The sequence below is a fragment of the Cherax quadricarinatus genome, chromosome 32 (assembly GCF_038502225.1).
Source record: "Cherax quadricarinatus isolate ZL_2023a chromosome 32, ASM3850222v1, whole genome shotgun sequence".
NCBI classification, from domain to species: Eukaryota; Metazoa; Arthropoda; class Malacostraca; order Decapoda; family Parastacidae; genus Cherax; species Cherax quadricarinatus.
Window position 1 is genome coordinate 15,167,843 of NC_091323.1, and position 23,729 is coordinate 15,191,571.

A 23,729-nucleotide genomic window follows, 5' to 3' on the forward strand; every position below is an offset into this window, starting at 1 on the left:
GACCCAGTGCCTTGCTGTTTGCCCTCCACAGCACACACAAATTATCCTTGAGGACAGTTCTGTTTTACCCTGGAACGACAGCTCTGGGGTTTCAGAGTGATACACTAATAGGAGCTTCAACTTTGCCAATTCATACCTAGCAGTTGGCACATCAATCAAAGTGCGCCTGTCTTTCATGGAAGCTTATGTCCTGGGGAGTGCCTTTTCCTCCTGAGTAATGTAGGTCCTGCTTGGCATTTCTTCCAGAACAGGCCTGTTTCATCACAATTAAACCACTTGTTCAGGTTTCCAGTCCTTCACTGTCTATGTGCTCCATTGAATTCCTGCACATATTTTTCAGCCAGCGCTTTGTGGTCGAACTGGCAGCCTCACCATGCCTTATCACACTATAGGATGCCCACTCACGCTTCTTAAATCTCTCAAACCAACCTTTGCTGGACCTTAAAGTTCACTCCACATCATCACTAGTTGCAGGCATTTTTTTGGTTCAAAATCCTCATGGTGCAAGCTTCCTGGCGCCTGCTGCATATGCGATCGGCAGAGGAAACGCTATCTCCTGCTAGCTGTTTTTCATTTATCCACAACCAATAAAAGTGTCTCCTCCATCTTCCATCCTTGCCGATCTTTGTTTGAAAACACCAGTTAAACCTTTGGCAAGAACAAGCTTGCCTTGATTGTCTTTCTGGGTGCCCAACAATAGTAAGCGATGGTTGATTGGGGTTTCTTGTACAACTTGACTAGGGTGGCGTCTGCCACTCCACTCATTGCTTATCAATGATCTCTTTCTTTGTTCCAATCAGGTAGAATTCTCACCCTTGTTGGTTGTCACTAGGTTGCTTTAGAAGCCTTTCTTGGGGACCCATGGTCACTGTTTTCCAGAAAAGCAACACCAGCTGCCTTGTAATAATACTGAAATATTCCGGTGTGTATGCTTGGATGTTGTGCGGAGGCCTGGCTGGTAAACAATGGCCGCAGGCTGGCCCATGTGAGCCAGCTGGCTGAAGGCGCACATTGGGCGCGTCTCGGACGAAAATCGGTGGCGGGTTTTTAATCGGTTCCATCTTGGCAAAATTTTTCGCGATTAAAGTAAAGCGGTATGCTTGGATTAATGCGCTATGTGATGCCATCGGTTATGCGGATTCCCCTGGTGTGTATCTCTATGTATATGTGTGTATCAGGTCCTCCTCAAGCGTGCGCGAGTTAGGGGATCAGTGCCATGAATGTTGCTCCGATGTGAATGGTGCTTGTACCCCAATATTGTTAGCCAGGGAAATATATTTTAACAATACTGCCTTCCCTTAACTTTGTTTAGAACCATGAATAATCATAAAATACCATATGGAAAACAGTCGTAAATTGTACTAAATATGTACATGTTATGCTTTAATAACTTGTGTGTTATTTTATAACATGTAATGTTAATAACATGTATGTTGTTGTTAAATACCTGCAAACTCCACCACTGCGAGTCCCTACTACCCTCCCTCCGACCCCGCAACTGGCAGTAAGCCCTCCACCACTCGAAGTGTGGTGAGTGTTTTGTTTGTTCATTATTTGCTATTAAACTACAAGAATAAATAATGTAAACCCATTCATGACAGCTGCATATTGGAATGGCTGTTAGGAAGGTATTAGATGGTGACATCATGTGTTTACTCTTGAACACACAGCAAAGAATCGAACATTTCTGCTATTGCTAAATAATAACAATAGTAATAATAATAATAATAATTAATAATAATGTAATAATAATAATAATAATAAATACTGATATAATTGAAGAAGGAAATTGTACAAAAATGCAAGGGGAGTGGTTGACACATCGGAAATCAGTGTGACTTTCTGTTTTATGCTTGCATGGAGTAGAACGGTTAGTCTCCCTGCTCTTCCAGAGCATTTCACAATAATTCAATCGGCTGAAGGCAGTGGTATTTAATAACATATATGCTATAAAATAATAATGGTACATGTTATTATTAATAATAACATGTATTATTGATTAACATGTAGTTGTTTAATGAACATATAATAAAATAATAATTGGTACATATTATTGATTAGCATGTACAGTATTGTTATTAAGCATGTATTGTTATTAAATACCATTGCCCTCAATCCACTGCCTCTGCCACTCCAGTGACACTCAATCTACCTGCATTTCCAAACACAATGGAATTATTGTGAAATGTTTGGAAGAGCAGGGAAGACTAATGTTCCACTCCAGCATAAACAAAAGTCACACTGGTAGATGTGTCAACCACTCCTACGTATTTTTGTACAATTTCCTTCTTCAATTATATCATATTTGTTGTTATTTTTATTATTATTATTATTATTGTTGTTGTTGTTGTGTTGTTATTATTATTATTACTTGCTATTGTTATTATTGGCTGTAGCAGAAATGTTTGGTTCTTTGCAGTGCTCAAGAGTAAACGCGATGATGTCACCATCTAATACCTGTCGAGCTAACCATTCAGTTCAATAGTCATTGAATGGGTATTGATACTACCTGGTTAAGTTGTATAATGTGTTTCCAAAGCAAGCCTCACCACACTAGAAATGATTGGTACAAAATTTCTTGAAAATGAGAGGAAGGTAATGAAGACCTACAGATGTGAGAAACTTAAATATGATTTGGTGGCTGGGAATTTTGGTGGGTGGGAATTTGGCGGTTGGGAATTGAGGTCGCAAATGTGTGGCCAAGCCCGTGAAAGTTGGCAGTTGAATGGGTTGAGGAGACCTGTGTGTATATATATATGTATGTATATATATATATATATATATATATATATATATATATATATATATATATATATATATATATATATATAACTCTATCATATATATATAGTAAATACAATACACCACACACACACACACATACATACAGGAGGTTTCACAAGGTTAGGGATTTGAAGGATCTGTAAGGTTTTATTGACCAATAAACTATTTACAGGTTAAGGATTCTAACTATTGATTAAAGCTAAGAGCTGTTACCTACATCACTACATCACCTCCGGCATTTAAAGCATTTTTATTGTTATGAAGGCATACCAAGTAGGGAACAGGATGAAGTTGGAGCCATCTGTGGGAGCTAGGCGTTTTCATCTGATCAACTGACTTTATCTCGTTGATACTATAATGCACCTGTCACGAATGTGTTTCCAGAACTCGAGGTCATCCTGAATAAAATGAAGTCTGGAGATGAAGTGATGTTTTGGGAAAGCAAGGTACAGCCAGAGTGAGATTGCTGCTTTCTGCCCGTCATGTGGAGTATAGAGCTTTACTTCACGCTGTCCTCAGAAGTGGATCAAAAGTTGTGGTACTTTTACAATACTGGCCTTGTACATAACAGTAGGGCCGCCCTACATCCCTCCTGTGTTGAAGGCTCTGCTGAGAATGACAGATCTATCAGGAAGTTGGTCCATGCAAGAGAGCGGAGGCGTCTTGCTCTTATTCTCTGCTCTGTCAGGCAGTCACCAGATGAGGAGAGGGAAGGGTGAACGCCAAAGAAATTAGAGCATACTCTCAAGGTGTGGCAGCGTGCTGTGCCTGCGTTCAAAATCTTGCAACCCCTGCTGTCAAGCAGAATACCCGAGATATGGCGAAGGGTGCATCAGCTTCCTGGACTGCCTTGTTTGCCAAAGATTTACAAGCGTGATTTTTCGTAGGTCAGTTTGGAGTCAAGAATTTCACCCCAAGGATATGATCTTCTTTGGAAGGTTGCCAACACCCTCCCATTCATCCATTACTACTAAGCCGGTGGCATTACCATCATAGTGCCTAGAGATCATCATTTGTGAATTTTCTCAAGGTGCAAATGTTACTTGCTATCTGTTGTTTCCCCAAGCTGATATAGCTCCTGAGCTGGAGTGATTGATGTAGGCTTAGAGCAATGGCGTACCTTCTCTTGGATAAGTGATTGTTAGTGTACAGTCGTCTGCATATGCATGGGATTCTGGGATGAGATGAAGGTCATTGAAGTAGACATTCTGTGACAATGGTCCCAGAACACTTCCTTGTGGAACACTTGCCCCAGTTGGATGTCTTGCTGATTCTGTTCCATTGAGAACTACCCTTAGAGATCTACCATGAAGGTAATCACTGAGGATACATAGCATAGAGCCTGCAGTTCCCAGAGCTTGAAGTTTTGCTAAGAGGCCCTGGTGCCACACCTGGTCGAGAGCACAAGCAATGTCCAGTGCTACCACACAGCTGACTTTGGATTCATCCAGTGACTGGTGCCACTTAGTAGAGAGGTTTAACAACAGATCAGCAGCAGAGTAACCTTTCTTGAAGCCATATTGATGGTCACAAAGTAGTGAGTGGTAGTCAAAAAACTCTGTCATTTGTCTTGAGATTATTGTCTCAAGGAGCTTGGCAGTGACTGGCAGGAGTGACATTGGTCTGTAGTTGCTGATTTTTGCTCTGCTCTTCTGTTTGTGAACAGGGACTACATTTGCCTCTTTCCACAGAGAAGGCCATTTACACTGTACTAGGCAGTGCTGAAAGATGCGAGTTAGAGGTGCTGCTAGCTGGTCTGCACATCGTCTCAGCAATCTTGGGCTCAACTTGTCTGGGCCCACAGCCTTTTCTTGGTCAAGCGATTTAAGAAGGAAATGCACCTTTTCCTGCCTTATTGTCACCACTGACAGTTTTGACACAGTTCTTGCAGCTAGCCAAGGAGGGTCCCTTGCTGGATCAGGAACTTGCATTTTGGTAGCAAAGTGTTCAGCAAAGAGGTCCGCTTTCTCTTGACTACTAGTAGAGGTGGTCCCATCCTGTCGATTTAGAGGTGGAATGAGTTCATCAGGTAGATAACCTTGTCTGTTCTTGACCAGGGACCACCAGGTTTTGGAGCCTACCCTTCCTGATGCTAGCTTTCTTCTTGTGCCCATCTCCCATTTAGCAATGACCCACTTTTGAACATCACCCATATGCTTACAGGCTTGCCTGTGAAAGTTCCTGTTATAGGTGGTAGGATGTCTCTTATACCTTCGCCTTGCCTTGTACTTAGCAGTAGCAGCCTCTCTACAATGCAAGCCAAACCAAGGCTGATCTGTAGGCTTCGCCACATATTGCCGATGAGGAATGTGTTCTTCTTGTAGATTAAGGATGTGTCCAGTGAAGTCTCACTTGGTTGTCAACATCCCCTTGGAGAAGAGCATTCCAATTGGTGGTGGCGAGCTCAGAGCAAAGGGCTGGCCAATTACCTCTTTCCCATAGCCAGGTTGTGCATGTGGACTCCTCACCTCGTTCTGTTGGAACTTAAGTGTCATAAAAACAGCCTTGTGGCCAGATGATCCAACGTAGCCGAGGGGCTGACAAGTGACTATACCTTCTGCTAGATCGCTCACTACTGGGTCAAAGGAGGAGCCAGAGATGTGAGTAGGGAAATCAACAAAGTTTCTCATGTCAAATACTGCAAGAAGGTCATCAAGGTCCCTTTGTATAAAGTGTTGGTTGAGGTCACCAACAATTATGATATGTTGACAGTTGTGTTGTAGCAGAAGGGAGTCCACATTTTCCATTAGGAAGTTGATGGGGTCTGCATGTTGCCACTGAGGTCTGTACATGGCACATGCTAGTACAGAGGTACTAGTGTTTATGCATAGCTTGAAGAACATCATTTCAAGATGAGTAGGGATGGCAACATAAATGTGCTGGGTATGTACACTTTTAGAGAAGCACACAGCAACACCTCCTCCTTGCCCTTGCCTGTCTTTTCTCATCCATGAGGTGTAGCCAGCAATTCTTGCAAAATTTTCTGGAGTCCTGTCGTCCAAAAATGTTTCAACAACAGCTATCATTTAGGGACGTCAAGTGTTCATAAAACTGTGTGTGAGCTCTCTAACATTAGTAATGAAACCTCTAATGTTGGCTGACAGGATGCTGATAGACTGGCTCCTCATGATGTGGTCAGCTTGAGGTGGTGGGTGTGTAAGGCATGTAAGGTGCCTGTCCTTGAGAGAGGTAGGGCACTGAGGCAGCTGCAGGGATGTAGGTCTGTGGTCTTGTATAAGGCACAATACCACCTGCTGGGCTGAGATAGGAGTAGCTGAGTGGGTGATGTGTGAGTGTGTTCACCAAGTGAGAAATCCTGCTGGTTTGTTCCGAGAACAGGTCTAAACAGGTGATCCTGTCTGTCAAGTTCCTTTTTCTTCCAACACTGGTCCTCCTGATGTCCTTTCTTATGGCAGTAACTGCACCTGGTATCTCGCAGGCAGTTGTTAGTGGTGTGCCCCTTCCGGTGACAACGAGAGCACTGCCACTGTCTCTGTCTGTCTGTCTGTCTCTCTCTCTCTCTCTCTCTCTCTCTCTCTCTCTCTCTCTCTCTCTGTCTCTCTGTCTCTCTCTCTCTCTGTCTCTCTCTGTCTCTTTCTCTCTCTCTCTTTCTCTCTCTGTCTCTGTCTCTCTGTCTCTCTCTCTCTCTCTCTCTCTCTCTCTCTCTCTCTCTCTCTCTGTCTCTGTCTCTCTCTGACTCTCTGTCTCTCTGTCTCTCTCTGTCTCTGTCTCTCTCTGTCTCTCTGTCTCTCTCTCTGTCTCTCTCTCTGTCTCTCTCTCTGTCTCTCTCTGTCTCTCTCTCTCTCTCTCTCTCTCTCTCTCTCTCTCTCTCTCTCTCTCTCTCTCTCTCTCTCTCTCTCTCTCTCTCTCTCTCTCTCTCTCTCTCTCTCTCTCTCTGACATAGAGATCAGAGAGAGAGAGAGAGAGAGAGAGAGAGAGAGAGAGAGAGGGATTGGCTCACATCTACAGTACCTATATAAGAAACAAACATTATGGAGCTTAACCAAGGTAAGTTTCAAACTGTTTAACTTTACTGGCTTATCCTAGGTTAAATTTATAATGTTTACTGCTACAGTACTGTATGCCAACATCAACTACATTCTATCAAAGCATTATACACCTTTATACAACTGTCTGTAAAATCATATGTAGATTTCCCCAATAAAGCTTATCTTTATTCCATCTAATTTGTACAATGGAACCCTGAATTTTGACCATAATCCGTTCCAGAAGGTAATCCATTTCGAAGTAATATTTCCCATAAGAATTAATGTAAATATGTACAGTTAATCCATTCCAGACACCCAAAATATTAACAAAATACATTTTTAAAGATTAACTATAGTTTTACATACTGAAAACAATGAGAACTAAGTAAAATGACTAATGAAATGGATAAATGAACAGTTAACATCACATTTACCTTTATTGAAGATTCTTGTTGGCATATGACCATAACACAAGGCACAGATCACTCTTTGATGTTCCTCGAGTCCATCTCACACTATGCAAAAACTCAGTGCACATAAAAGGCCCTAAAATCTGGAATTCATTACCTGTGAATATAAAAGAAACACTGTTTATAAATTCAAGTCTCCTCACAAAAATCACTTACTCACCCACAACTAAATAAATACTGAATAATTGTATCTCATAAATGTTTTTTAATTACATTACTTAACAGAATACTCCATTCTACTGAATGCTCAGCAACACAGTAAATGACCATATGACCTGTCTTTGTAATACTCATTTGTGCTAAATTGTTATCTGTTTACAATTATGTTTTTACCACTGAATATATCATTGCTTAGTTAATCTTAAGTTAATTTTAAGCCTGCCCATAATGCTCTGCATACACTGGGCTTTGGCATGTTGCACTGTAATAACTGTATTCCTTTGTACTTCACTGTATCATGTTCAAAATAATAAATAAATAAATAAATATGGAAGACAGGGAGGAGGAGAGAGGGAGGACTGATTAGTGTTTGGAAGGGGAATCCCCCCTCCATAAGGACTTAAGGTATCAAGTCCCTATGTGGAGTTACTTCCCTTCTTTATCGTTCACTGGCACTAGGACCAGCTTGAGAGTCACTGCACCCCTGTCACACAAAAAAACTGTCCAGAGAGGTCTGTTTCTCGTGTCTCTCTAAGATTTGCCCAAAGTGGAACGAGGTTTTGTCACTGAACATGTTGCAGATGTGGAATGTTTCAGATTGGTCAGGGTGATATTTCTCTACAAAACTTTGCACCTCCCTCCACTTTGCACAAATGTCCTTAATCACTGAAGAAGGCATCTTCTTCCCTCTCTCATCCTCCTCCTCTGAACCAATTTCCTCAGCTGTGGTCTGTTGCTGTTGCAGATGAAGGTCTTCCAGCTCTTCAGTGGTTAGCTCTTGGGCCCATGGTGGTTTATTTTGCAGTTGCATTCAATAAACAACCACAGAAAACAATGGATTATAACGAAATGTTTGGATGAATGCGCGGAGTGTTGCTCACTCACCGAGAGACACAGCCAGACTGACTCACGCACACGGCGTAGTGGACAGATGCGTCCAATACAGCCGATTTCCAAGTTGCCAGCCAAAATCCAAGATAGAATTTTTGCCAAAAAAGCAGCCGAAATCTGATTTGGCTGATATCCGCACCGGCTGATATCCGGGGCACCACTGTATATTGTTCACTAGAAATAATTTAAAAAAACAAGTTGGTAGCCCCTAAGACATATCTTTAGCACAACAATTGTTTGTTTCTTAATATGCATGCTATGAAATATTTCAGGTTTGGCAACAGCAGCAGTGAAAGTGCCAACCACAGCCAGAAGACTGATGATGCCTTTGAACTTTGCAATATTAAGAGAAAGCATTCTGAGGTACAAGAAGGTAACTTGACTAACGAGGTAAGTATGACAAGTACAGTAGACCCTCATGTTACACGGTAGTTATGTTCCTGAAAATTCCATGTTAGATAAAAATCCATGTTATATAAATTGAAGAACTTGTGGGAAAAATAAGGTTGCGTTCCTGTGACCCCCTTCCCCCCCCCGGCCGAACAACTTTTTTTTTAGACATCCAGATCTTGCAGAAATAAAAATGAATGTTGTTTTTGCTAAGACTACAACTGCAACAGAAATAATAATATTTACCTTAAATTGTGGTTGTTGGTGTATGTCAGTGATTGTGAATGAGAGGAGATGCATGGTGTGGCCCTACTGGGATGAGGTGGATGGTTGTTGGTTGTTGGCAGAAGTGGATGGTTGAGGATCTGGTACTAAAGTCAATGGTTGTATTTTTTTTTTTTTTTTTTTAACCGGCCGTATCCCACCGAGGCAGGGTGGTCCAAAAAGAAAAACAAAAGTTTCTCTTCAAATTTAGTAATTTATACGGGAGAAGGGGTTACTAGCCCCTTGCTCCCAGCATTTTAGTCGCCTCTTACAACACGCATGGCTTACGGAGGAAGAATTCTGTTCCACTTCCCCATGGAGATAAGAGGAAATAAACAAGAACAAGAACTAGAAAGAAAATAGCAGAAAACCCAGAGGGGTGTGCGTATATATATGCTTGTACATGTATGTGTAGTGTGACCTAAGTGTAAGTAGAAGTAGCAAGATGTACCTGAAATCTTGCATGTTTATGAGACAGAAAAAGGGACACCAGCAATCCTACCATCATGTAAAACAATTACAGGCTTTCGCTTTACACTCACTTGGCAGGACGGTAGTACCTCCCTGGGCGGTTGCTGTCTACCAACCTACTACCTAGGAATGGTTGTATTGGAGTGTGCATAAGTTGTGTAATGGATCTCTGGCTTCTTTTACCCTCCAGTACATTGTACATTGGTACTTCCAGGTTGGAGTCAGGGTCCATTGATGCAACTAGTTTTTTCATCACTTTTCTTGTGTAGTTACACATGAATGATAATAAATCCCTTATCCAGTGGTTGTATTAAAGATGTTGTATTTAGAGGTAAAAATATGGTGGTACCTTGACTTACGAGTGCCCCAATTTACGAGATTTCCAAGTTTCGAGCCGTCGCTCAGTCGATATTTTGCTTTGAGTTGCAAGCCAAAATCCGAGTTACGAGCTAAAAAAAAATATTTACCGAAAATGACATTTGGCAAGAACCCCAGCCTGATTGGCACAATGAAAGGTTGTTTTGGGACTTGGTACTTATAAAACACTGCTGATGCATTCTTGCTGGAGGTAATCATGTATTTATCTTTAGTTATTCTACAAAAAAATAAAGTTGCCAAGTTTTTGACATTTGCAAAATATCTTGCCCTTTACTCCCACACAAATCCCAAAATATTGGGAATATTTCCAATATTCCAAAAGCTAATTGTAGAACAATAATTTTTTTTTATGATTCCTGTCAATATTATTGCATTTACAGTGGTCCCTCGATAATCATCTGTCTCGATAGTCGTCCTTTTCGGAAACCGTCACGTTATTTCGTCCAAACATTGGCTCGCAAATGGTCGTTGACTCGCTAATCATCCTCAGTGAGTGAGGATGATCCCACGAGTTCACACAATACATTTCATAATATTCCATTTGTTTTAGTGCTTGCAACTGCTAAATAAGTCACCATGGCTCCAAAGAAACCTTTTAGTGCCAGCCCTTTGATAAAGAATGTGAGAAACACACATAATTTAAGAAAAAGTTTGTAGAAAAATACGAAGGTGGTGGTGGTAGAGTGGAAGCAGTTGTGATGGTGGTATAGGGTGGTAGTGATGGTGGTAGCAGTTGTAATAGTGGTAGAAGGTGGTAGCAGTTGTAATAGTGGTAGAAGGTGGTAGCAATGGTGGTAGCAGTTGTAACAGTGGTAGAAGGTAGTAGTGATGGTGGTAGCAGTTGTAATAGTGGTAGAAGGTGGTAGCAATGGTGGTAGCAGTTGTAATAGTGTTAGATGGTGGTAGTGATGGTGGTAGCAGTTGTAATAATGGTAGAAGATGGTAGTGATGGTGGTAGCAGTTGTAATAGTGGTAGAAGGTGGTAGTGATGGTGGTAGCAGTTGTAATAGTGGTAGAAGGTGGTAGTGATGGTGGTAGCAGTTGTAATAGTGGTAGAAGGTGGTAGTGATGGTGGTAGCAGTTGTAATAGTGGTAGAAGGTGGTAGTGATGGTGGTAGCAGTTGTAATAGTGGTAGAAGGTGGTAGTGATGGTGGTAGATGGTGGTAGATGGTGGTAGTGGTTGTGATGGTGGTAGACAGTGGTAGTGGTTGTGATGGTGGTAGACAGTGGTAGTGGTTGTGATGGTGGTAGACGGTGGTAGTGGTTGTGATGGTGGTAGAGGGTGCGTTCTTCAGTGATTCAGCGATTTACTAACTCCTCCAATGTTGTTGGAGTTATATAGGGCTACAGAAAACACCGCCGCCTCAGCTGCTGCTTCACCACCATTATGGACAGCTTACTCTCAGTGGCCCTTATACAACCAACAACAACACAACACCTCATGACAAGATAAGATTTCGTTCGGATTTTTAACCCCGTAGGGTTAGCCACCCAGGATAACCCAAGAAAGTCAGTGCGTCATCGAGGACTGTCTAACTTATTTCCACTGGGGTCCTTAATCTTGTCCCCCAGGATGCAACCCACACCAGTCAACTAACACCCAGGTACCTATTTGCTGCTAGATGAACAGGACAGCAGGTGTAAGGAAACATGCCGAAATTTTTCCACCCGCCGGGAATCGAACCCGGGCCCTTCGTGTGTGAAGCAGGAGCTTTAGCCACCAGGCCACTGGGCCACCATACATAATGACTTATTTTATTCATTCTAGAGTATATTCCATGTTTCTATATTATTAGTATGTGACCTCAGACACTCACTTGACCCTAAGAGATTTTTTGGAAAGAACACTTCAGTATCCTCCATTGCATAAGCCTTATTGGCAAGGCTTGGGAGGGAGTGACTACCAGGACTTTGAACTCTGCTAGGAGAAAATTGTGGCCAGATTGTGTCCACAAGAGGGATTTTGAAGGGTTTGTGGCTGACCCTGATGAGCCTATGTCAGTTGTAAAGTCTATTGTGGCATTGAGGAGTCCCATGGGGTTGGATGTGAGTTTGGAGGATGTGGAAGAGTTGGTGGAGAACCACAGGGAAAAGCTAACCACTGAGGAGCTGCAAGAGCTTCAGCAGGAACAGCAACAGATCGCAGCTCAGAATCTTGCTGCAGAGGAGAAGGAAGAGAGATGGAAGAAGGTGCCTTCTTCAGAAATTAAGGAGATTTTTGAAATGTGGGGTAGGATGGAAAGATTTATAGAGAAACATCATCCTGAGAAGGATGTTGCAAGCCATATCGGCAACTTGTACAGTGACAGAGTCTTGGCCCATTTTAGGGAAGTTTTAAAGAGACGCCAGAAACAGAGCTCTCTGGACAGTTTTTTTGCGAGACAGGACTCCAGTGACTCTCAACCTGGTCCTAGTGGCATTAAGAAACAGAGAAGAGAAGTAACCCCAGAAAAGGACTTGGTAGTACCTGAGGTGTTGATGGAAGGAGATTCCCCTTCCAAACAGTAACTAATCCAATGTCTCTCCTCCTCCAGTCTTCCATACACTAAGAAGAATCGCCAATAAAGGTAAGTGTTATGCTGTTAATATTTCATCATGTCCCATTGAATTGTTTATGTACTACATCTATATTTCATGTAAAAAAAATTTTTGTTTTAATACTTCTGGGTGTCAGGAATGGATTAATTGTATTTACATTATTTCTTATGGGGAAAATTTATTCGAAAATCGTCTATTTCGATAATCGTTGCACTTCCAGGAACGGATTAAGGACGATAAACAAGGGACCACTGTACTTCAATAATAAATGGTGGGCTTCATGAAAAAAGTCAATAACTTACTTTGGAGATATTCATATATCACTGCACTAGTGATCTAGTGCAGTGATATATGAATATGATCTAGTGCAGTTAGCCTCTCAAAAACTCCATTTTCTCTTACTCAGGACCAAAGAACACATAGGAAGGAGCAGTAATGATGTTATACGCTTGGACTGGTCCTGGACACTCGCCATATTATGGCCTATTTTATTCATTCTAGAGTACAGTAAGGCCCCACTTATAGGGCAGGTTAGGTTCCAGGCTACTGCCATAAAGTGGAAATTGCCGTAAAGTGGAACATCCTTTTTTCCACTTGTAAATGCATAGAAATACTAGATAACAAATTTACACTAACATATATTAAGTTAGCAATAGAACTAGGCATTAAAAAAAACAATAAAAATGTAAAATACATGTATAGTACACTCATTACTTAAAATATTTGTAGTCTTAATCTAGGGTGAGATGAGTAGTATTTATTGTAAGAAATCAAGTGTGGTATGTATGGTAGCCAGCCAGGCTACCATACCAGGGAAACCCACCCACACATAATATTCTATGACATTTAAGCGTCCCAGAGCGATAAAATGCATAGACAGTTCACTCATTACTTACCTTAAAACATTTGTAGTCTTAATGTAGGGTCAGAGGTGAGTAAACGAGATAAAACAAATAAATGAGAGAGAGAGAGAGAGAGAGAGAGAGAGAGAGAGAGAGAGAATAAGTACATGAGAGAGGACAGACGCGGAGTTATGTAAACAAACCAGATGGACACGAGTTTTGTAACCAAACTAGGCGAACGTGTCTGGTTTGTGTACAGGTTGTCTCTACATTGATACAGTAGGATAAAGGGAACGCTCCCATTCTCACGTAACACCATTTTTAGAAGAATTGACACTCTGAGTGAAGGCATACGAAAGAAATAATTTTCTGCAGTTACCCCCAGTAACACATTTTCTCTTATGTTGGACTAGAGAAAATGTTATTCTTGCTGTCACTCCTACAAGTTGTCTGGCTACCACATCTCATATTTATGTTAATTTATTCTACTGTGGGGTGTATTTATCATCTTTATATATTACGTATCATGTTTATTATATAATTTTGAAAAAAATATATACAGTGGTCCCTCGTTTTTCGTAATTAATCCGTTCCTGGAGGAGCTACTATAAACGAAATTTACGATTTGCGAATCAATTTTCCCCATAAGAAATAATGTAAATACAATTAATCCGTTTCTGACACTCAGAAGTATTAAAACAAAAAAAAATTTTACATGAAATATACATGTAGTACATAAACAATACAATGGGAAATGATGAATGAAACATTAACAGCATAACACTTACCTTTATTGGAGATTCTTCTTAGTGTATGGGAGACTGGAGGAGGAGAGAGATTGGATTGTTTACAGTTTGGAAGGGGAATCCCCTTCCAGCAACACCTCAGGTACCAATTGCTTCTCTGGGGTTGCTTCTCTTCTCTGTTTCTTATTGCCACTAGGACCACCTTGAGAGTCACTCTAGTCCTGTCTCGCAAAGTAACTGTGGAGAGAGCTCTGTTTCTGGCGTCTCTTTAACACTTCCCTAAAATGGTACAAGACTTTGTCACTGTACATATTTCTCACCTTCTTTACCACAGGCTTGGCACTAGGAGCTTTCTTTGGAGCCATGGTAGCTTATTTAGTACTTGCAAGCACTAAAATGAGTGGATTATGAAATATTTCGTAGGAGCACTTGAGGGGACCTTCACTCACTGGTAAACAATGCCAGACTGGCTGGGTAGGGAGGCCTCCCCGGCTCACACCATGCGTAAGCATCCTGGACGAACTACTATTCGCGAGTCAACCTATGAAAAGCGAGTCCATGTTTATACGAAAATACCCCTATGATTGGCGAAATTTACAATTGCCGAGAACTATGAAAAGCGAGGGACCACTGTAGATGGATTAATGAAAATGTGTATATTAACGTAATGTACAACATTTAATAAGACTCCGTGATTATTATTGAGTATTATTATTATCATTACTGTTGTGGTGTCTCAAGACATAAGACACTCTTAGTGATTTTAATGTGTATCTGCATGCCAGCACAGTGTGTAAGTTTATTTAGGTACAGGTATACATTAGTATAATTATCAGAGTAGTATATATAAAATATGAAATAGCTTTTAACCCTTTCAGGGTCCGTCCCGTAGATCTACGGCTTTATGTTCAGGGTCCAAACCGTAGATCTACGCCATGAGCTCAGCTCACTCTGATAAACTGTGAGTGGTACATTTGGGCCTAGATATGAGAGAATACATCTATGTGGTATGTGTGCACCACATAAAACAGATCCTGCAGCACACTGTGCATAATGAGAGAAAAAAAATGAAATCATGATTTTTCGATTAAAACAGCAACTTTGCAGTGTTTTTTCGTATGTTTTTTATAGTTGTATTTGCGATTTCTTGGTCTCATTTGATAGAATGGAAGACATATTACAGAAATAGAGATGATTTTGATTGGTTTTAGCATTGGAAATGGCTTGAAACTGAGCTCAAAGTAGCGGAAATGTTAAATTTTTGCCGATATTCAAGAGTAAACAAACGACCTCACACGTCTAATACACATCAGCTGGTGGGTCTAATATACATTCACAAATATGGTGATGATATTTATACAATTATTACAGTATTGCATAACAGTAAATCTTCTATTTTTTGGTGTGAATAAAAATTCATTATGTGAATAAAAAATCAAAATGCAATTTATTTGTAAAGCCTCAAAACATAACTAATGAACAGAGGAAATGTTAGTTTAGTGCCAGGAATGCCTACATTGTTCATTCTGGACCCTATTTTGAAATTGGAATATTTTGAACTTTGTGTTAAATTGGCCAAATTAACAATTTCCGATCACTTTATTTTGTAGTTGAAACAGTTGACTTGGCGATTTATTGTGCTCAATCGATAGAATAGAAGTAATGCTAGTGAAATAGCTAAGAATTTGGTTGATTGGAATAATGTAATTGGCCTAAAATGGGAGTCAAAGTCGGCAAAATCGCCGATTCGTAAATATCGCTGACACATCAAAATTTGCGAGAGCATAATTTCGTCAATTTTCCACCAATTTTCGTACTTTTTGTTTTATTACCTTCACAAAAAGATTCTCTACGATTTCATAAGAAAAAATAACAAATTTTTTTTTTGAAATATCTTGGACACTGGTGCGTGACTCCAGATTTGGGCCTTGGACCCTGAAAGGGTTAAAAACACTTGAAATTTTGGAGTTTCCAGACATAATGGAGAGACATGGTGCTTACGGAGCTCATGGAGAATGTAAACAAACCGGGTGGGGTGCAGTGACCGTATTAGAAAGTCGGGTGGAGGTAGCCGTATAGCGACTTTTGGTCATAATTTAAAATGTCCACATTAGCGGAACACTGTAAAGCAAGGCCCTACTGTATATATCATGTTTCCATGTTACTTAAAGTGTTTATTATGTCATATTAGATCAGTTCTGATAAATAAGACGTAGAGTTGATATTAGTGTTATATTGAAGTATTTTCTCCTGCCCCTCAGGTGGTTTTTTGGGGGCTGGAACAGATTAATGGCATTTCATTTCATTTCAGTGAGGAAAATTAATTTGATATACTATGAGCAAACTGAGTTACGAGCTCGGTCATGGAACAAATTAAACTGGTAAGTCAAGGTATCACTGTACAACTTTTACATGTGGGGTCACATCCAGCAAAGCTTCTGGTTGAGTATGGGAATTATCAAGAATGAAGAGAGCCTTGAATGCAAGGTTCTTGTCCTGCAAGTAAAACTTGACTTCAGGAATAAAGCAATGCTTAAGCCAGTCAATAAATATTTCCTTTGTCATCTATGCTGACTGCTTTGACCTCCCAATTACTGGGAAGGTGTTTTTATCTACACCTTTGAAAGCACGAGGAGTCTTAGAGTAGTAAATAACCATGGGCTTACACTTGAAATCACCTGACACATTACTGCTAAGGAGCAAGGTGAAGCGATCCTTTGCTGACTTGAAGCCCGGTGCGGTCTTGTGGAGACAGTGGTCTCACCCACAATCAGGCAGTGGCCTAAGCTAGGGAAATATCCTGCTGGCAACGCTCCAAATTTTTCCCCTCCCGCCAACCAAACCACATTAAGTTAATTTTATGAAATGTTGTATAAAATTATGCTGTAATTTTTCATTAGTGTAATAACCAAAATGTGCCAAATAAATCCATGTAATATGATTGGTGGAATGATGAAGTAAAGGGTGTGATAAAAGAGAAATAGGTAGCTTATGAGAGGTTTTTACAAAGCAGAAGTGTTATAAGAAGAGTAGAGTATATGGAGACTAAAAGAAAGGTGAAGAGAGTGGTGAGAGAGTGCAGAAGGAGAGCGGATGATAGACTGGGAGAGGCACTGTCAAGAAATTTTAATGAAAATAAGAGAAAAATTTGGAGTGAGTTAAACAAGTTAAGAAAGCCTAGGGAACGAATGGATTTTTTAGTTAAAAACAGAGTAGGGGAGTTAGTAGATGGGGAGATGGAGGTATTGGGTAGATGGCGAGAATATTTTGAGGAACTTTTAAATGTCGACGAAGAATGTGAGGTGGTAATTTCATGCACTGGCCAGGGAGGTATACCATCTTTTAGGAGTGAAGAAGAGCAGGATGTGAGTGTGGGGGAGGTGCATGAGGCATTACGTAGAATGAAAGGGGTAAAGCAGCTGGAACTGATGGGATCATGACAGAAATGTTAAAAGCAGGGGGGATATAGTGTTGGAGTACTGTAGTTGGTATTTTTGTTTAATAAATGTATGAAAGTTTTTCTTTTTCGGGCCACCCTGCCTTGGTGGGAATCGGCCAGTGTGTTAATAATAATAATAAATGAAAGAGGGGAAGGTACCAAGGGATTGGCAGAGAGTGTGTAGTCTCTTTATATAAAGGGAAGGGGGACAAAAGAGATTGTAAAAATTATAGAGGAATAAGTTTACTGAGTATACCAGGAAAAGTGTACTGTAGGGTTATTATTGAAAGAATTAGAAGTAAGACAGAATGTAGAATTGCGGATGAGCAAGGAGGTTTTAGAGTGAGTAGGGGATGTGTGGATCAAGTGTTTACATTGAAGCATATATGTGAACAGTATTTAGATAAAGGTAGGAAGGTTTTTATTGCATTTATGGATTTAGAAAAGGCATATGATAGAGTGGATAGGAGAGCAATGTGGCAGATGTTGCAAGTATGTATATGGAATAGTTGGTAAGTTACTAAATGCTGTGAAGAGTTTTTATGAGGATAGTGAGGCTCAGGTTAGGATGTGTAGAAGAGAGGGAGACTACTTCCCGGCAAAAGTAGGTCTTAGACAGGGATGTGTAATGTCACCATGGTTGTTTCATGTATATTTATAGATGGGGTCGTAAAAGAAGTAAATGCTAGGGTGTTCGGGAGAGGGGTGGGATTAAATTTTGGGGAATCAAATACAAAATGGGAAGTGACACAGTTACTTTTTGCTGATGATACTGTGCTTATGGGAGATTCTAAAGAAAAATTGCGAAGGTTAGTGAATGAATTTGGGAGTTTGTGTGAAGGTAGAAAGTTGAGAGTGAACATAGAAAAGAGTAAGGTGATGAGGGTATCAAATGAGTTAGATAAAGAAAAATTAGATATCAAATTGGGGAGGAGGAGTACAGAAGAAGTGAATGTTTTCAAATATTTGGGAGTTGACGTGTCAGAGGATGGATTTACGAAGGATAAGGTTAATCATAGAATTGATGAGGGAAAAAGGGTGAGTGGTGCATTGAGGTATATGTGGAGACAAAAAATGTTACCTATGGAGGCAAAGAAGGGAATGTATGAAAGTATAGTAGTACCAACACTCTTATATGGGTGTGAAGCTTGGGTTGTAAATTCTGCAGTGAGGAGGCGTTTGGAGGCAGTGGAGGCAGAAAATTCGAGTGTGGAAATTAGGAGAAGGTGTGGAGTTAATAAAAGTATTAGTCAGAGGGCTGAAGAGGGGTTGTTGAGGTGGTTTGGTCATTAAGAGAGAATGGATCAAAGTACATAGAATGACATGGAGACTGTATAAATCTGTAGGAGAAGGAAGGCGGGGTAGGGGTTGTCCTCAAAAAGGTTGGAGGGATGGGGTAAAGGAGGTTTTGTGGGCGAGTGGCTTTGACTTCCAGCAAGCATGTGTGAGTGTGTTAGATAGGAATGAATGGAGACGAATGGTATTTGGGACCTGATGAGCTGTTGGAGTGTGAGCAGGGAAACCGGTTATTTTATATTGCTGGACTTGACTCTTGGAAATGGGAAGTACAATGCCTGCACTTTAAAGGAGGGGTTTAGGATATTGGCAGTTTGGAGGGATATGTTGTGTATCTTTGTACATATATGCTTCTAAACTGTTGTATTCTGAGCACCTCTGCAAAAACAGTGATTATGTGTGGTGAAAGTGTTGAATGATGATGAAAGTATTTTCTTTTTGGGGATTTTATTTCTCTTTGGGTCACCCTACCTCGGTGGGAAACGGCCGACTTGTTAAAAAAAAAAGTGCATACATATGCACACATGCATACATACATACATACATACATACATACATACATACATACATACATACATACATACATACATACTCACCATGGTAGATTAGGCTAACCTAACCTTAATTAACCTTTATTTACATATACTGGTATTTAACCCTTTGACTGTTTACGCCGTATAAATACGTCTTACGAGCCAATGTTTCTGACGTATTTATGCGCACAAATTCTAGCGGCTTCAAATCAAGCGGGAAAGGCCTGGTAGGCCTACAAGAGAGAGAATGGGTCTCACTGGTCGGTGTGCACCCTGTGAAAAAAATCTGGGACCCAGCGGTGCATTGTGGGAACGCCATCTTGTTAGTCCATTTTCACCATGCCTCTCGGTAAGAAGTTCCTCACTCCTCAGCGGATTGGAGGTCTTTTGTTCCCAAGTGATAGCACTAACAGCGATGAAAATGTCAGTGACAGTGAATTCCAGGGTTTTGAAGTGAGTGTTACCGGAAAAAGTGCCCAGGATAACGTGATTAGTGATGAAAACCCAGATGACCCACAACCTTCCACCTCTGGTGCTGGGCCGGCTTGTTCACGTTCACATTCGCCTGTACCAGGACGAAAGAGGAAACTATTTGGTCATGTACAACACCCAGATGTTAGCAGTGAATGTGATAGTGATAGTGATTTCAAGGTCATTGAAAGCAGTTCTAGTGACAGTGAGGGTGAATATTCCCTAGTGAAGCGGCAGTATGTACGACGCAGCATGCGCTCTGGTAGTGTTTCATATGTTGTTCCAAGAGGAAGGAGAAACTCTGGGAGCACATCCCGTGGCCCTACACCACGACCTGATAGTGGAGATGACGATATTGTTACGATGGGTATGAATGATGTGAGTGAGGGAGCAGGCAGTGGTGGTGTTAGTGAGGGTGGCACGGCCCATGTGGCACCATCAGCGGGCCATGCTACTACCCACGCTGCTGACTCTGCACAACAACCAGCCTCACCCGACCCCACACTCCCACAACCTGCACAACCACAACCATGGTACAATATCCAGAACCCACCAGCAGACCGCATCTGGGATTGGCAGGACGGTGACGAGTTTGTTCCCAGTCCCCATGACTTTGATGAAACACAAAGTGGAATAAAGCCATCATGTCCACTTGGGAACAATGCTAGTGAACTGGACTGCTTTGAGTTATTCTTCGATGAACCCCTGATGGACATCATTGTCAGGGAAACAAACACATACATGTACTATGATTACACCATGGCAAATACAATTCTCTCACCAAAATCACGGCTACACAAGTGGAAGGAGACAACTGTGGCAGAGATGTACCTGTTTTTTGCACAATAATGCTTATGCCACATGTGTATAAGCACACTGTCACCACATACTGGGCAACAGAACGCCTGATTTCAACTCCAGGTTTTAGTGACATTATAGGTGTCAGTCGTTTCCTGATACTGTTACATATGTTACACTTTTCAGACAAAACCAGGCCTGACAGAAGCGACAGGTTATATAAGATCAGAAATGTGTTTATGTACCTGAAACAAAAGTGCTGCATGTATTTTTATCCCTTCAGGAAGCTTGTTATTGATGAGTCCTTGATTTTATTCAAAGGAAGACTCTCATTCAAGCAATATATACCAAGCAAGAGGAAACACTTTGGTATAAAGCTATTTGTACTGTGTGATTGCAGAAGTGTTCTAGTTTCGGATATCATTGCGTACACTGGCAGTAATACTTTGAGAGATACCATGAAGTTATTGGGTATCTCTGGTGATGTGGTTCGAACAATGATGGAACCATATCTTGGTAAGGGGCATATGCTATTTACTGATAACTGGTACACAAGCCCCTTACTCAGTGATTTCTTGCGAGTGAACTTGACAGACGTGTGTGGCACAGTGCGTGGTAATCGTAAACATATGCCAAGGTTCGACGCTGGCACTCGCAGAGGTGAGGTGCAAGCCTTTTCTGCCAGTGACATCATGGCATTTCGGTGGCATGACAAACGTGATGTCACGTTGTTGACATCAGTTCACCGAAATGAAATGGCACACAGTGGCAGGCACAACAGAGAGACCAATGAAGCCATTCTAAAGCCTGCAGCTGTCATGGACTACAACCTCAATATGCACTTAGTGGACAAATGTGACATGCAGATTGGGTTTGCAGACTGTGTATGCAAGAGTTATAAGTGGTATATAAAACTTTTTTTCCATATTATTGATAACTCTATGCTAAATGCTTATAACATATACAAGTTGAAGACCAACAAAATACCAAAATATGGTGAATTTTGTTTGTCAGTAATCAGACAAATAATCGCAAAGTACCAAGGAGCAACACCTGCAATAGACCAGCGCCCACGAAATTACCAACACACGTCATCTCGTTTCAGGCCTGGTAATCACTACCCCATACAACTGCCTCCTACTACTGCCAAGAAAAATGCTCAGAAGAGGTGTTATGTATGTACACATACCACAAAACGCCCACAAACACGCAGAGACACTCGTTTTATGTGTGAGGAGTGTCAAGTGCCCCTCTGCATATACCCATGTTTCAAAGAGTTCCACAAGCTGCAGCAGTTCTAGGAATGTGTTTAGTGACTGTACATATGTATATATATTATGGAACAATAGTAATAAACATTGTGTTGTGTTGTTTGTTTGTGTAAACAAAGTGTATACACAAACTAATAGTGATAAAGTTTGTTCTATTATTGTGTTGTAAACAATGAGTGTATATTTGAACAATGCACCTTACATTGGTCTCACAGGCCACATAAGTTACTTGGAAAAGAAAAATATTGAAAAATGCAAGAAACCTTTGAATTAGAGTAAATAAAAGAATACCGGGTGGGCGGCAGTCGCCGCTGTTGCCGTACGCACGTCACTTTCTACAAACTTTGCGGCTCTATATCTCGGTAAGTACTGATGGCAAAAATTTTTTTTTAGGCTTAAAACACTCAGAAAAATATTCCTAACATTTTCATAAGAAAAAATAATTTTTCTTTTTTTCGAATATTTGGCGACATAGAATGACAGTTTCAGAAAGGGGCCTGCGACAGTCAAAGGGTTAATCAGCAGTATTGACAGTATATAAACAGTCATTTATATCTGACAGTGAAGGACACATCATTGTCGCTTAACTAATTCTAAGTCAGATGCTTATTATTCAGATTTGAAGATGAACAGTATGATGCATTGTAATAGAAACTCTATGAAGGAGTTTTTTCTGTACTTGTTGCTATTACAGCAATTCTACCATTCCTGTAGCCTTACTGAATTTCTGCATAATACAGACTGATGCTCCAAGTTGCTCAGGCAAAACATCACCATCCTGCAGTAAGAAATCTCGCAAAGAACAAGCTCAAGCTTGGAGCTTCTTAGGAAACTCTAGTCGGAGTGTTTCCAGCTCAGGGCAGCATAAGGCTCAGAAAGCTAAAAATACCAGGATTGACCCTGTTTCTCAAGATGTGTCTTCCATAGTCAACAGTGAAATTACACTGCCTGATTCCTGTCAGCATCCTAGGCAGAAGTCAGGTTAGTTTCCATCATAATTTCTTTGTATTCCAGGTGCTTGCATAGTACTGTACTTTATTATAGATTAGTTGGCTTCTTCTCTAATACTGAAGTATTACTGCAATGGAAGAAAAAGTGACACTTTCTCTCATTGATGTTCCTTTCATTGGTTCAATTCAGACAACTTACAAGGAGGAAGGGGTGAAGGGATCTTGAGCCCAAAGGTTGGAACTACCCCTTACCCCTAATTTCCTCATATCAAACCTGATTATTTTTTTTTTTTATTCCCCAGGTGCTGTATGACCCATATGGGTTTAGCATAGCTCCTTGACTATACCATAGTAATAATAATTGACTCAAGCACAAGCTCTATTGGCTTCCTCCTTCATTTGTTCTACTTCTACAAGACTTTCAGTGAATAGTATTTCTATTTATTTGTATGAAGAGCGATAAGAAAATTAGCACACAGAGGTTGTAATTTTAGAAACAATTTGTTTTACTAATTACATATGACTTTGTCTTGTGGCACTCTACTGCCTACTGTATACTTTGCCAGTCTTCGACTGGGTTAATACATAATACATGTGTATAATATTTGAACAAGTGTTGTGTATAAAACCAGTTGTTATAGTCAGCCTGAGCTTCCATTTTGATCTAACACATGGGAGAGGGGAGGTAACTTCTTCTTTCAACAAACCAGCCGTTTTCCACCAAGGTAGGATGGCTCAGAAAGAAAAACAAAAGTTTCTTCTTTTAACTTTAGTAATGTATACAGGAAAAGGGGTTACTAGCCCCTTGCTCCTGGCATTTTAGTCAACTCTTACGACACTCATGGCTTACTAAGGAAGAATTCTGTTCCATTTCCCCACAGAGATAAGAGGAAATAAACAAGAACAAGAACTAGCAAGAAAATAGAAGAAAACCCAGAGGGGTGTGTATATATATGTTTGTACATGCATGTGTAGTGTGACCTAAGTGTAAGTAGAAGTAGCAAAACATACCTGAAATCTTGCAAGTTTATGAGACAGAAAAAAGACA

The 23,729-nt window shown here is 40.7% G+C and overlaps 1 protein-coding gene across 3 annotated transcripts in view; it reads left to right on the forward strand.

Moving 5' to 3' along the window:
- Window positions 1–23,729, forward strand: part of LOC128690158 (ATPase WRNIP1) — a 121,769-nt gene that overhangs the window by 20,517 nt on the left and 77,523 nt on the right. The window contains exons 2-3 of one of the 3 annotated variants that reach the window (XM_070090472.1): window positions 8,566–8,666; window positions 22,472–22,712. In XM_070090472.1, the coding sequence (XP_069946573.1) occupies window positions 8,613–8,666; window positions 22,472–22,712 (295 nt within the window). In that variant the 5' untranslated portion in view covers window positions 8,566–8,612. Of the gene's footprint in view, window positions 1–8,565; window positions 8,684–22,471; window positions 22,713–23,729 lie in introns of all 3 variants that reach the window. The other 2 variants (XM_070090471.1, XM_070090473.1) reach the window with 2 other exon arrangements.